Source organism: Stomoxys calcitrans, chromosome 2 (genome assembly GCF_963082655.1).
Source record: "Stomoxys calcitrans chromosome 2, idStoCalc2.1, whole genome shotgun sequence".
NCBI lineage: Eukaryota > Metazoa > Arthropoda > Insecta > Diptera > Muscidae > Stomoxys > Stomoxys calcitrans.
Genome location: NC_081553.1, coordinates 103,672,571 through 103,685,925, shown reverse-complemented (window position 1 = coordinate 103,685,925; position 13,355 = coordinate 103,672,571). Strand labels below are relative to the sequence as shown.

At 40.6% G+C, this 13,355-nt stretch overlaps 1 protein-coding gene across 2 annotated transcripts in view; it reads right to left on the bottom strand.

Moving 5' to 3' along the window:
* Positions 1 to 13,355, bottom strand: part of LOC106083634 (band 4.1-like protein 4A) — a 270,027-nt gene that overhangs the window by 124,797 nt on the left and 131,875 nt on the right. For both annotated transcript variants that reach the window (XM_059362286.1, XM_059362287.1), the window contains exons 4-5: positions 11,084 to 11,181; positions 10,764 to 10,972 (exon numbers count right to left, since the gene is read on the bottom strand). In XM_059362286.1, coding sequence (XP_059218269.1) covers positions 10,764 to 10,972; positions 11,084 to 11,181 — 307 coding nt within the window. The remainder of the gene's footprint in view (positions 1 to 10,763; positions 10,973 to 11,083; positions 11,182 to 13,355) is intronic.

Below are 13,355 nucleotides of genomic sequence, written 5' to 3'. Positions count from 1 at the left end.
CCAATATTTCTTCTTCCTGTACATATGGCCAATATGGAATATGTATATGAGATCATTATTATGTACTTTGCTGAGATTGTTGATGCTTGTTATCGATGCTAGTAGTGTTGTCGTTGTTGTTCACTTATTTGTTGTTTATTGACTTTTTTTATTATACAAATAAAGAACCGAATTTTTCTTATCCTCGTCACAAACTAGTAAACAAATTCACTTTCCTCACAAACAAAAGGACCTTTCGACTATTCTACTGGCAAAAGTCTATCAGCCAACATCCCTGAGCTGCACAGTGGGAAAATGAGGAAACATTGGAGTACTGAGTACAGAAGAAGTTTGATTGCAAGTTCTGAAAAATATGTTTGAAGCAAAGGCAATTAAGAGGTGAAGTTGAGAATTTATGCTATCAATTTTATTTATTGCTAGCTGAACCGGGCCCGCTCCGCTGCGCCTTCTTTTACCTTACAAGGAACAAAATTTTTCTTGGAATATTTATTTTCGACAATTAAAAATCTTTTAGTCAAATATCATGCTAACTTGACTAACAGTTTAACAATATAATTGCCTTTATCTGAATCCCATATGATATTTATTGGTCTACGAATTTAAGTTTGGATGTAAGGTGTACTCCATTCTTAAAATACTTCATCTCAGACCGATATTCTCATGATGTCTGATTTAGTGGTGTTTTCGGGGGAGAGGTGGTCCCTCAGATACTTGGCCCTGAAAAAATATCAGCATCGTGCTCTTCTCTCAAATACCATTTATTTATACCCCATATTGCCATTGGCTTAAGAGGAGTTTACAGGATGAGGCGTTCCCCAAACACATGGCCCCAAAATAGGTTATCAAAATCGTTTTCTAATCTCAAATACCTTTCATTTGAGCCACATATTGGCATGGTCGAAATTTTCTTTCCTTTTGGGGGTCTTTTGGGAAAGGGGTGATGCCCTAACTACATGGTCCTACATTTGGATATCAAATTTGTATTCTACTCCCAAATACATTTATTTAAGACCCATATTGCGATGGCCACTAAAAAATTGGTGTTTGTGGGGTATTTTGGGAAAGAGGTAGACCCCCAGAAAATTGGTCGGGAAAATGGGTATCAATTTTTGCTCTATCCCTCAAATGCTTTCATTTAAGCCCCACATTGACATGGGTGGTAAATATACCCGATTTAGGGGTGTTTTGGGGATTTGGGTGGTCCCCCAAACACTAAGCCCGGAAAATATATCAGCAACATGCTCTATTCTCATATATCTATATATCATTTATTTATTTTATATCGGATATTGCCATTGTCCTCAAAATTGGATATCAAATTCGTTTTCTAATCTCATTTAAACTGCTTATTGCAAAAGTCAGCAAATATGTCCGGTTTGGGGCATTGGCCCTAAAAACTATGAATATTTAGTTCCACTCTCTTTAACACCCAAATTGTCTTGGTGCGCAAATACGTCCTATTTGGGGGTTGTTATGGTGGTGGGACGTCCCCCAGACAGTTGGCCCCTAATGTTGATATCAGATACGTGGACTACTCCCACATACCTTTAATTGGAGCCCCATATTTCCATAGTTGGCAAATATGACCGGCTTTGGTGGTGTTTTGGGGGATGGGCGGCCACTCAGTGAGTTGGCCTTGAAAATATATATCGGATTCGTGTTCCACTTTAAAAACCCTCTTATTTGAGCCTCATATTGCAATAGTCAGAAAATACTTACTTTTTGGGTGGTGTTGTGGGGGTGGGGTGGCCCAGTAGACACTTTTGCCGAATATTCATATCAAATTCGAGCTTTACTCCCAAAGACCTTTCATTTGAGCCCCATATTGTTATGGTCGTAAATTTGTCCCCTTTGGGGGATGTTTTTGGGGAGAGGCGGCCCCCCAAACACTTGGTCCCATATTTGGATATCAGATTCGTATTCTACATTCCTTTATTTAAGCCCCATAATCCCTTGGTCAGTAAATAAGTCCTGTTTGGGGGGGTGTTTTGAGGATGGTGTGGACCGCCAGAAACGTGGTCCCACATTTGGATATTAGATTCGTATTCTACTCGCAAATACCGTTCATTTGAGTCCCATATTACCATGGTCGGAAAATATGTCCAATTTAGGGGTGTTTTGGGGTGGTCCCCCTAACACTTGGTCCGACAATTGGATATCAGATACGTTTTCTTATCCTAAATACCTTTCATTTGAGTCCCACATTGACGTGATTGATGTAAATGTACGTTTGGTAGGTGTTAGGGTGGGGGGCCCCCCTAGGTACACCATCCGAAATTTGGTTACCAAATTTTTATTTTTAGGGTACCATATGACAGCACAAAAAATTTCGCTCAAATCGCATCACCCATCTCCGAGATCTGGCGTTTCGGAAAATTATGGTAAGGGGTTGGGTCCATAGACATTACCGCCATACAGGAAGTACAATTGCTCCGGAAGGGGTCCACAACAACACCGAGAGGTGACGACCTATACTACAGCTGCCATAACACGAGGCATGTATTTGGCTGTGGATTTGTGGTAAGTCGGATACTGAAACACCTTGTCTTCAGGTTTACTCCGGTAAACTCGCAGAAAAGCTAAATTCTTCAACATCAGCCTTATTTGCGTTCAGGACCCGACGGAAGACAAGGACGAACAGATCAAGGATATTTTCTATGAGCGCCTAGAAGGAGAATATGACCGCTGATTTCAATGCGACAATAGGACAGAAAAATATCTTTGACCCTACAGTTGGAAAATTTTGCCTACACGAAGAAACTTCCGATAATGGGTTGAGGCTAATAGACTTCGCCGCAACAAAGAACATAGCAGTTAGCAACATCAGATTTCAACATCGAAGGATTCACACGGCCACATGGCTGTCACCCGATAAAAACAGGAAAAACTAAATCTGGCTTTCCATTTGCAAAGAAAAATCTTCGATCATTGAGCTCGTCACGAAATAGAAACAAACTAAAATAGTAAAATTTAATGTTCTTCGCCCTAACAGGCAAAATACTTCAAAAATGAAAAAATTCGGCAGAGAATGACCGGAATTCGAAACTGGGCACACGGAACAACAGCTAGAGCCGTTGCTGTTGTCTAGCGTTTGAAGCCATCAATGCAACTTCCAACAGATCATGTGTACTACGGAAGAAGTGTAATTGCCACAGAAAAAGTGTGTCATTACACAAAAACACATGCATTGGGAAAAAGTACAGCTAATAGACAGGGTTGTCGAGCGTGGTTAATGTGGTACTTGTATCATAGATGCGTTTTCGCAATTAATACGATTCCAATACATCATACCAACGTACGGCCCTTGAAGCCATCACACCTAATATGGTTGAAAAGTCTACTAACCAAAGAGGAAACGCGTCCCATAGTGGTTGGTGTGTGCGGCTATCTTTGGCTTTCCTTTTCCATTTGAATCTCCGATCATTGAGCTCGTCTCGAAAGAGACACTAACCAAAATATTTGTCTTTTTGGTAGCTACATCCAAATATAGACTGATCTGAACCATATACGACAGGGATGTCGAAAAGCCTAAAATAAATCACTGTATCAAATTTCAGCGAAATCGGATAATAAATGCGCCTTTTATGGGGCCAAGACTTTAAATCGAGATATCGGTCTATATGGCAGCTATATCCAAATCTGAACCGATCTGGGCCAAATTGAAGAGGAATGTCGAAGGGCCTAACACAACTCACTGTCCCAAATTTCGGCGAAATTGGACAAAAAATGCGTTTTTATGGTATCGACAGATCGGTCTATATGGCAGCTATATCAAAATCTGGACCGATCTGGCCAAATTGAAGAAGGATATCGAAGAGCCTAACACAACTCACTGTCCCAAACTTCGGCGAAATCGGACAATAAATGCGTCTTTTATGGGTCGAAGACCTTAAATCGAGGGATGGGTCTATATGGCAGCTATATCCAATTTTGGACAGGTCTGAGCCACATTGCAGAAAGATGTCGACAAACCTAACGCAACTCACTGTCCCAAATTTCGGCGAAATCGGACAATAAATGAGCATTTTATGGGCCCAAAACCTTAAATCAAGAGATCGGTCTATTTGGCAGCTATATCCAAATCTCGACCGATCTGGTTCAAATTGAAGAAGGATGTCGAAGGGCCTAACACAACTCACTGTTCCAAATTTCGGCGATATCGGTTAAAAAATGCGCCTTTTATATTCCCAAGACCTTAAATCGAGAGATCGGTCTATATGGGAGCTACATCCATATCTGAACCGATCTCGGCCATATTGCAGAAGAATATCTAGGGGTTTAACACAACTCAATGTCTCAAATTTCCGCGAAGTTGGCCTTTTATGGACCCGAAACCTTAAATCAAGAGATCGGTCTATATGGCAGCTATATCCAAATCTGAACAGATCTGGGCCAAATAGCGAAAAGATGTCGAGGGGCCCAACACAACTCACTGGCCTAAGTTTAGGCGGCATTGGACAATAAATACGGCTTTTTTGGGCCCAAAACCTTAAATCGAGAGATCAGTCTATATGACAGATATATCCAATTCTGGACCGATCTGGGCCAAATTGTTGAAGGATGTCGAGAGGCTTAACACTGTCTCAAATTTCATCAAAATCGGATAATAAATGTGGTTTTTATGGGCCTAAGACCATAAATTGGCGAATCGGTCTCTATGGAGGCTTTTATCAAGATATAGTCCGATATAGCCCATCTTCGAACTTAACCTGCCTATGGGCAAAAAATCTGTGCAACATTTCAGCTTATATCTCAATTTTTAAAGACTGTAACGTGATTTTAACAGACAGACGGACTGACATGGCTAGATCGTCTTAGATTTATACGACGATCAAGAAAATATATTCTTTATAGGGTCGGAAATGGATATTTCGATGTGTTGCAAACGGAATGACAAAATGAATTTACCTTTTGGTGGAGGGTATTAAATATGTCAAATTCCTAGTTTACCATCCGGCCGTCACTTTTTGTCCATTACTGGTCTATACGCTTAAATACTCACCCTCTCTCTCTAGTACGAGAGACACAAGAGAATAATTATTGTTGCGGTAAACGAATAAACGTTTGCGGCTATCGAAACACTTTTGCAATTAAAGAATTTTTGACTTTACATCAAAAGAAAAGTACTTTTGTCGTAGGCAAAGTTGCTAAAGGGTTTACAGTAAACAAAGTTAGTTACATTCGATAATACTACGTTTATGGCTAACGTTTAATATGTTGAAAAAAAATTTTACATAGTAGCAAGCAAAACTTTGTAATAAAAGTATTTTGTTTCTCATAAAAATGTCTCAAACATTTTATTTTGTGTTTGTAGTCCAATCGAGGTTCACGTAGCAGTAACTCAGATGAAAAATAAAATAAGCAGCAGGAGTTGATGGGTTGCCGGCTGAACTTTTTAAGGTCCGAAAGTGACACGCTGATAAGGGGCATCCATCAGGTCGTCTTAGGACCGGACCACCATCTAAGATTCCATCGAATGGGCTACGGCAAGCGGTTGTTTTTAGACAACTTCACACAGAGTGGTTTGTTGTCTTTGTGAGTTAGGTTTAAACCATAGCCCCCACATTGCTTCTCTATGGAAGCTCACCAATAGTCAGTCTAAAACCAAAGTATCAGGACTTTTGAATTGTTGAATCGTGTGGTGCTTTGAACACGTTATATAAATTACTCACCAAACGAATATATTGTACCCAGAAGATATTTGATGAGGGAATCGAAGTCATCCTAAGCCATACGAATATACACATATGTCACTCTTCAAACCATCTAACCCATTTAAAACCCATCTAGCCATACTCTCCTCCCGTTAACCTGAAATGGCACTACACTCTATAATGTAGGCTTAAGATGGACTATAAGGAAGTTGGGCTCGAAGACGAGTATCGAACTATATCTTGATATAACCCTGTTTTGAAGACCATCCGGCTATGTCCTCCCATTACCCTGAAATAGCACTACACTCTTTAATGTTGGCTGAAAATGGGCTGTAAGGAGGTTGAGCTTGAAGTTGGACGGATATGTATTTATCCTTAGGTCTAATGTTTTTGATTCCTACCAATAATGAATTGTAAGTAGTTATTTAAGCCTTTACAACAGATCTTCCAATTAACTTCTAGAAAAAAAAACAAAACTTCTCACCACTGTGTCTCAACCTCTCCTTACAAAGCAAGGGGGCAAGTAAATTGTAGACATAGCATAACAAACAACTGAAGTAGCAGACTGGTTGGGCCAAACAAACCCACACGCACGCACACACACACACAAACCCACCCACCACATAGGGGAGGTCCCGGATAAACGTTTTCAACTTCTTTGCCCTTTACGGCTAGTATGCTATTGAAAGCCATTCGTTATGCACCACCCCTGCCTTGCCACCTTCTCTGACCTTCTCTCGCTCTCCCACTCTTCCAGTAGTGACCCCCCCCCAAAAAAGAAAAACTAACACAAGGTGATTTATACGATATGGTTGGTCTAATGCCATATCATGAGCAACCATAAAAAATGTAAATGAACCAAAAATTTCAATAGACCCCATTAATCCTGCTTTTCATGTGTGCCCATGTGTTGTGTGCATGTGCGTGTGCTCTCTGTCCATTGGAAACATTTTGTGGACTTCCTTTTCTATTATGTACTATGGGCCAGAATACTTTCACAAGTTATGTTGTTGTTGTTTGTTTTGCCTGGCAAAAGTGTTAAATGCCAAAAATGTTTGGTGTGCCGCTCATGTTCATGGCAAAGGAGGCCAATAGACATTACACAAAAATGTCGCTACATTGGGCCATATTTCGTAAAATGAAAGCTCACATTAGAGTAAATGCCTAGTAATGGCATTCCATATGGCAAGTTGAGGAATTGCTAACATTTAAGAACTAACGCTAAATGCTCTTAATGTCATAAAAATAGCAATTTTATTGGTTAAATAAAAAAGCCACACAAGCAAATTAATTGAAAAGAGAGCTTTCTTTTCTTTTTTTGGGTCAGTTAAGGTGCTTCATAAAGTTGAAGGGATTTTCTGGAAAAGCCTTACGGCATGGGAGGGAGTAAATGCTGCACGCTATTCTTTAACCTTACCCTAACCTATGTATGAAGTAAGAAAAGTGAAAGTTTCATGGATGCTATCCATAATGTTAGTTTTACGAAAGATCTGAAGAGGTCGATCGCTACACTGATACACAGATATCGGGTGGAGGCGGATCCTCCCCCTTAAACCAAAAACGCTACCCATATCCGAAAGTGGTCCGATGGGCACAATAAGGGTATCAAATGAAAGGTATTGGAGACCAGAACACGAATATGGTATTAAAATGTGGGTCCAAGTATCCAGCGGGCCCCCAAAACTCCTCTAAACAGATATATTCGAAGTTCATGTCAATATGGGACTCAAGTGAAAATTATAAGGCAGTAGATTGCACATATATCACATAAAATATTAGGTCCAAGTAATGGGAGGTCGCCCACCCCCAATACCCCCAAATGGGCATATTAGCCGACTATGGCTATATGGGACTCCAATGAAAGGTATTCGGGAGTAGATTGCGAAATATTGACCCATTATGACAATATGGGACTCAAATGAAAGGTATTTGAGAGTATAAAACGAAATTGATATCCAATTTTGGAGCCAAGTGTTTTGGGGCCCACCCTTTAACTGAACTTCATTTCCGCTGGGAATAAAGAACGAATTTGATATATATTTTCAGTGCAAAGTGCGGGTGGCCGCCCCAGCCCCAAAACACCGTTCAAACGGTTCATTTTCACGGGCCATGGCAATAATGGGCTCAAATTAAAGGGATTTTGAAGTTCAGCACGAATTTGATATCCATATTTGAGTCGAAATGTCTAAGGTGTCACCCCTCTCCTAATGAGAACATTACCCTAAGGAAGAACAATACCACCTGCAACCGAGAAGGGGCAAATTGTCACACATCAATGAGTGCTTTCCAATTCAAGTTTAAACTCAATGATAGGGGACCTTTTTTTATAGCCGAGTCCGAATGGCGTCCCGCAGAGCGACACTTCTTTGGGGAAATTTTTTTATTGACCATTTATGGCGTTGTACCTCGCAAATGTCTCCACATTAAGAGGGGATAAACACCGCTTTGTACAATTTTCTCGGCAGGATTCGAACGCGTTCAGCGTCATAGGCTACAATGGCACGAATGCGATATTCGCATTCAGGGCGAAGTGTCCCCACCCTAAAAAGAAATTAGAGAGTAAAAGAAGGGACAGCAGAGCGGGCCCAGTTCGGCTAGTAGAACTTAGCTCGCTTTTACTTATTTTCGTATTGATTATCTACTTTCAAAGGCATATTTCAAAGCTACCACTTGGGATAGCATATTATTAGAGATCCGTAGGTCCTACTGTGTCTACCCCAATTCGAAGGCAAAAAGTGTACTCTACTCCCAAAGACCTTTTATTGCTTTCCTATTCTATTCTGATCGGCCTTCGTATGCCATTTTTAATTCCTTTATGTTTTTGGTAGGATGGGGGAGGGGGATTGCCCTCTGATAAGTCCTTTCATACCTCTAGCGACATGTAAGCTAAGTTTTCAGGACCAGGCCCGAAGGACAACGAATGATAAATGGTCACATTTATACCAAGTTCGTACTCTTCTCTTAAATACCTTTCATTTGATACGCATATTGCCCAAAGCGGTGAAAGAGTCCTGTTGAGGGATTTTTTGGGGGTGGTGGAACCCGGAAGACTTTTTGCGAATTTTTTACCAAGTTCGTACTCTACTCTTAAATACCTTTCATTTGATACCCATATTGTCCCCATCAGTAAACATGTCCGTCCGGGTGGGTTTTGCGATAGGGCGTCCCTCCAGGTTATTTGACCCAAAATTTTTATACCAATTTCGTGTTTTTGGGGTACCATAAGATGGCAAATTCGTACACGCATCTCCAATATCTGGCAGAGGGAGCATCTCCGAACGCGGGGGAGGGTCCGCCCGCGTTCGGAAATCAAAAAATGTAGTACCCTATTTCACCGGGGGACAGAGAAACAAACAAGGGCTCATAAAAGGCTCATTTATTGTCCGATGTCGCCGAAATTTCGGACAGTGAGTTGTGTTAGGCCCCCTCAACATCTTTTTGCAATTTGGCCCAGATCGGTCAAGTTCTTACTCTACTCTTAAATACCTTTCATTTGATAACCATATTGTGCCAATCGGTAAACATGTCCATTCGGGTGGGTTTTGGGATAGAATGGACCCCCCGAACAGTTTGTGAGAAATTTATATACCAAGTTCGTACTCTACTCTTAAATACCATTCATTTGATACCCATATTGTGCCAATTGGTAAACATGTCCGTCCGGGTGGGTTTTGGGATGGTGCGTCCCCCCAGGTTATTTGACCCAAAATGTGTATACCAATTCCGTGTTTTTGGGGTACCATAAGATGGCAAATTCGTACACGCATCTCCAATATCTAGCAGAGGGAGCATCTCCGAACGAGGGGGAGGGTCCGCCCGCGTTCGGAAATCAAATCACCGGGGGACAGAGAAACAAACAAGGGCTCATAAAAGGCTCATTTATTGTCCGATGTCGCCGAAATTTCGGACAGTGAGTTGTGTTAGGCCCCCTCAACATCTTTTTGCAATTTGGCCCAGATCGGTCAAGTTCTTACTCTACTCTTAAATACCTTTCATTTGATAACCATATTGTGCCAATCGGTAAACATGTCCATTCGGGTGGGTTTTGGGATAGAATGGACCCCCCGAACACTTTGTGCGAAATTAGTATACCAAGTTCGTACTCTACTCTTAAGTACCTTTCATTTGATACCCAAATTGTTCTAATCGGTAAACATGTCCGTCCGGTTGGGTTTTGGGATGGGGCGTCCCCCCAGGTTATTCGACCCAAAATTTGTATACCAATTTCGTTTTTTTGGGATACCATAAGATGGCAAATCCATACACGCATCTCCGATATCTGGCAGAGGGAGCATCTCCGAACGCGGGGGAGGGTCCGCCCGCGTTCGGAAATGAAAAAAATTAAGTACCCTATTTTCACCGGGGGACAGAGAAACAAACAAGGGACCATAGAAGGCGCATTTATTGTCCGATGCCGCCGAAATTTGGGACAATGAGTTGTGTTAGGCCCCTCAACATTTTTTTGCAATTTGGCCCAGATCGGTTCAGATTTGAATATAGCTGCCAAATAGACCAATCTCTCGATTTTAGGTTTTGGGCCCATAAAAGCCGCATTCATTTGCCGATGTCACCGAAATTTTGGGACAGTGAGTTGTGTTAGGCCCTGCGACATCCCTCTTCGATTTGGCCCTTATCGGTTCAGATTTGGATATAACTGCCATCTGGACCGATCTCTCGATTTAGAGTCTTGGCCCCATAAAAGGCGCATTATAATCGGATTTCGCCGAAATTTGACACAGTGACTTATGTCAGGTTTTTCGACATCCGTGTCGTATATATATAGTTCAGATAGATCTATATTTGGATATTTGGTAGCTATATTTGGTATATATAAAGGCCAATATTTTTTTTTGTACAAAATTGAGCAATGACCACTCAGTGTCCGTGCCGAATTTGGTCCAAACGGACCATATTTCTATATAACTGCTATGGGGGCCTAAATTATGCATTTTTCACCGGATTAGGACGAAAGGTGGTTTACATATATACCCAAGGTGGTTGGTATCCAAAGTTCGGCCCGGCCAAACGTAACACCTTTTTACTTGTCATATAATAGATAGATGAATGTACAATAAGTGTTAAAAGTAAAATTTGTTTTAAATCACTTACCAACACCGGATGTAGATCAACACCATACATATCGTGCCATTTCACCTTATCCAAATAATTGAGCTCAGCAGCTGCTGGTGACATACCCTTCAGCTGTTGATGTAGTTCTGAGACTCGATTTTCCAGTTCGCTACTTTGATTGGGTAGCAAACGAAATTCGGACACATAGCCCTTGGAATGGCGTCTTTGGTCATAATCACCGAGTTCAGCTAAAATAAAAAAAATGGAAAGAAACAAAAATAAGAAATAAATTTGAAATTTTTTTTACATTATTTGTTAAATGTTGTAAACTGTCCATTATTTTGCAATTTCATACTTACACTGCACAACAAATGCTCCCAACTCAGCGGCCAGTTCGAAGGCAACGGGCAGTCTACCCTGCAGCACATCCTGTTTGACTTGCAGAAACAATTGATACCTGCAATTGAGACATTTGTAAACAACAACAATTACAAGGGGACCAACAGTCGGAGAAGTTGTACTGGTGTATAGTCATTTCAAGGAAGAGATGAACCAAAATGTCAAAGGACCAAATAAATATCATTACGCAATTTTGTATATGTTTATGCAGATGTCCTGGCTCCGTGTGCATATGGAAAATTTTTGCAGTTCAGCAAAAATTTCCATAATCCTTTAGCCAAAATAAATAAGCAAACAGAGATACACGCATACAAATAAACACACACAAACAACCATGCGGGAAGACCAGCAATTTGATTGTGTGTATTTCCGCACACACACACATCCATTCACCAAGGCTTTTAAAATCGAAACCCTGGAAAAGCATACAACCACTGATCCTAAATGTGTCTCCATTCTGGCTGTTCAAGTCTTTGGTTTGCCTTAGATTTGACCACAAACTCTGGCATTTGTGTATTCGGTATGTGTGTGTGTGGATGTGGATGTGCTATTTGCTTAGTTTTATGTGCAAAGTTAATATTTACGAATATTATTACTTGGACTTTAACATGGTGTTGTACTTTGTCAACAGTTATCTGTTGGATATGTTCAATGCCATAGCAGTTCAAGAGGGGATAACCGTACAAAACACTTGACAAAACTACAAATCGTAAACAGATGTATCATTTGTGGAACTATGAGTAATATACAGTCGTTGGGCATAGACAATGACTTCAAATTGGTTTTATTGCAAAGAATCGACCAATATTTGGACAAATTGGATAAAAACAAGTAAAAAAGTGCGGGACCTAATCATGACAACCAACCACCACGGATTTCGCTAAAAACCAGTAAGGAAGGGAAAAATTCGGGCGGTGCCGACTGTATAATACCCTACACCTACCCCATAAGTACAATGTCGGAACTATATCCAATTCTGAACCAATTTTGATCGACCTCGGCGAGCAAATATGCTCAAACCGTAATAACTACGGTTGACAAATGACAACATTATTGGAAATTGCCCAAAATCTGACGAACATATATATGGGAGCTATATCCAAATCTGAACCGATTTCAAGCAAACTTCTCCGATATTGTGGTAGTCGTCGAGCAAGGCGTTGTACAAAATTTTGGGAAGATTGGGCAATAAATGAGCTTGCAATGGCTCTAGGAGTGAAAATCGGGCTATATATATATGAGAGCTATATTTAAATCTGAACCGATTTCGATGAAATTCACCAGTAATGTCGAGAGTCATAAAAAAATCCTTCCTGCCAAATTTCGAGAGAATCGGTTAACAAATGACCATTTTATTGCATTATTTCTGCAAAGCGGACGAACATATATATGGGAGCTATATCCAAATCTGAACCGATTTCAAGCAAACTTCTCAGATATTGTGGTAGTCGTCGAGGAAGGTGTTGTACAAAATTTTGGGAGATTGGTCAATAAATGAGCATGCAATGGCTCTAGGAGTGAAAATCGGGCTATATATATATATGAGAGCTATATCTAAATCTGAACCGATTTCGATGAAATTCTCCAGTAATGTCGAGAGTCATAAAAAAATCCTTCCTGCCAAATTTCGAGAGAATCGGTTAACAAATGACCTTTTTATTGCATTATTACTGCAAATCGGACGAACATATATATAGGAGCTATATCCAAATCTGATCCGATTTTTTCCAATTTCAATAGGCTTCGTCTCTAGGCCGAAAAACATGTCTGTACCAAATTTGAAGACGATCGGATGAAAATTGCGACCTGTAGTTTGTACATAAATTAACATGGACAGACGGACAAACAGACGGACGGACAGACAGACAGACAGACGGACATAGCTAAATCGAATCAAAAAGTGATTCTGAGTCGATCGGTCAATCGATCGATCAATGGGTCTATCTCTCTTCCTTTGGGTGTTACAAACTAATTCACTAAGTTATAATACTCGATACCACAGTAGTGGTGTAGGGTATAATTTACACAAAAAATTTATGTACAGACTAGCTGGACAGGGCCCGCTCCGCTGCGCTTTCTTTCAATCTCTTATTTTATCTGAGCCCTATACTGGCACGGACAGGAAATAAGTCCTGTTTGGGGGTGCTGGTACGGCCTTTCAGATATTTCGCCCCAATGTGGATATCATATTTCTCTACTCCCAAATATCTTCCATTTCAGCCTTATATTGCC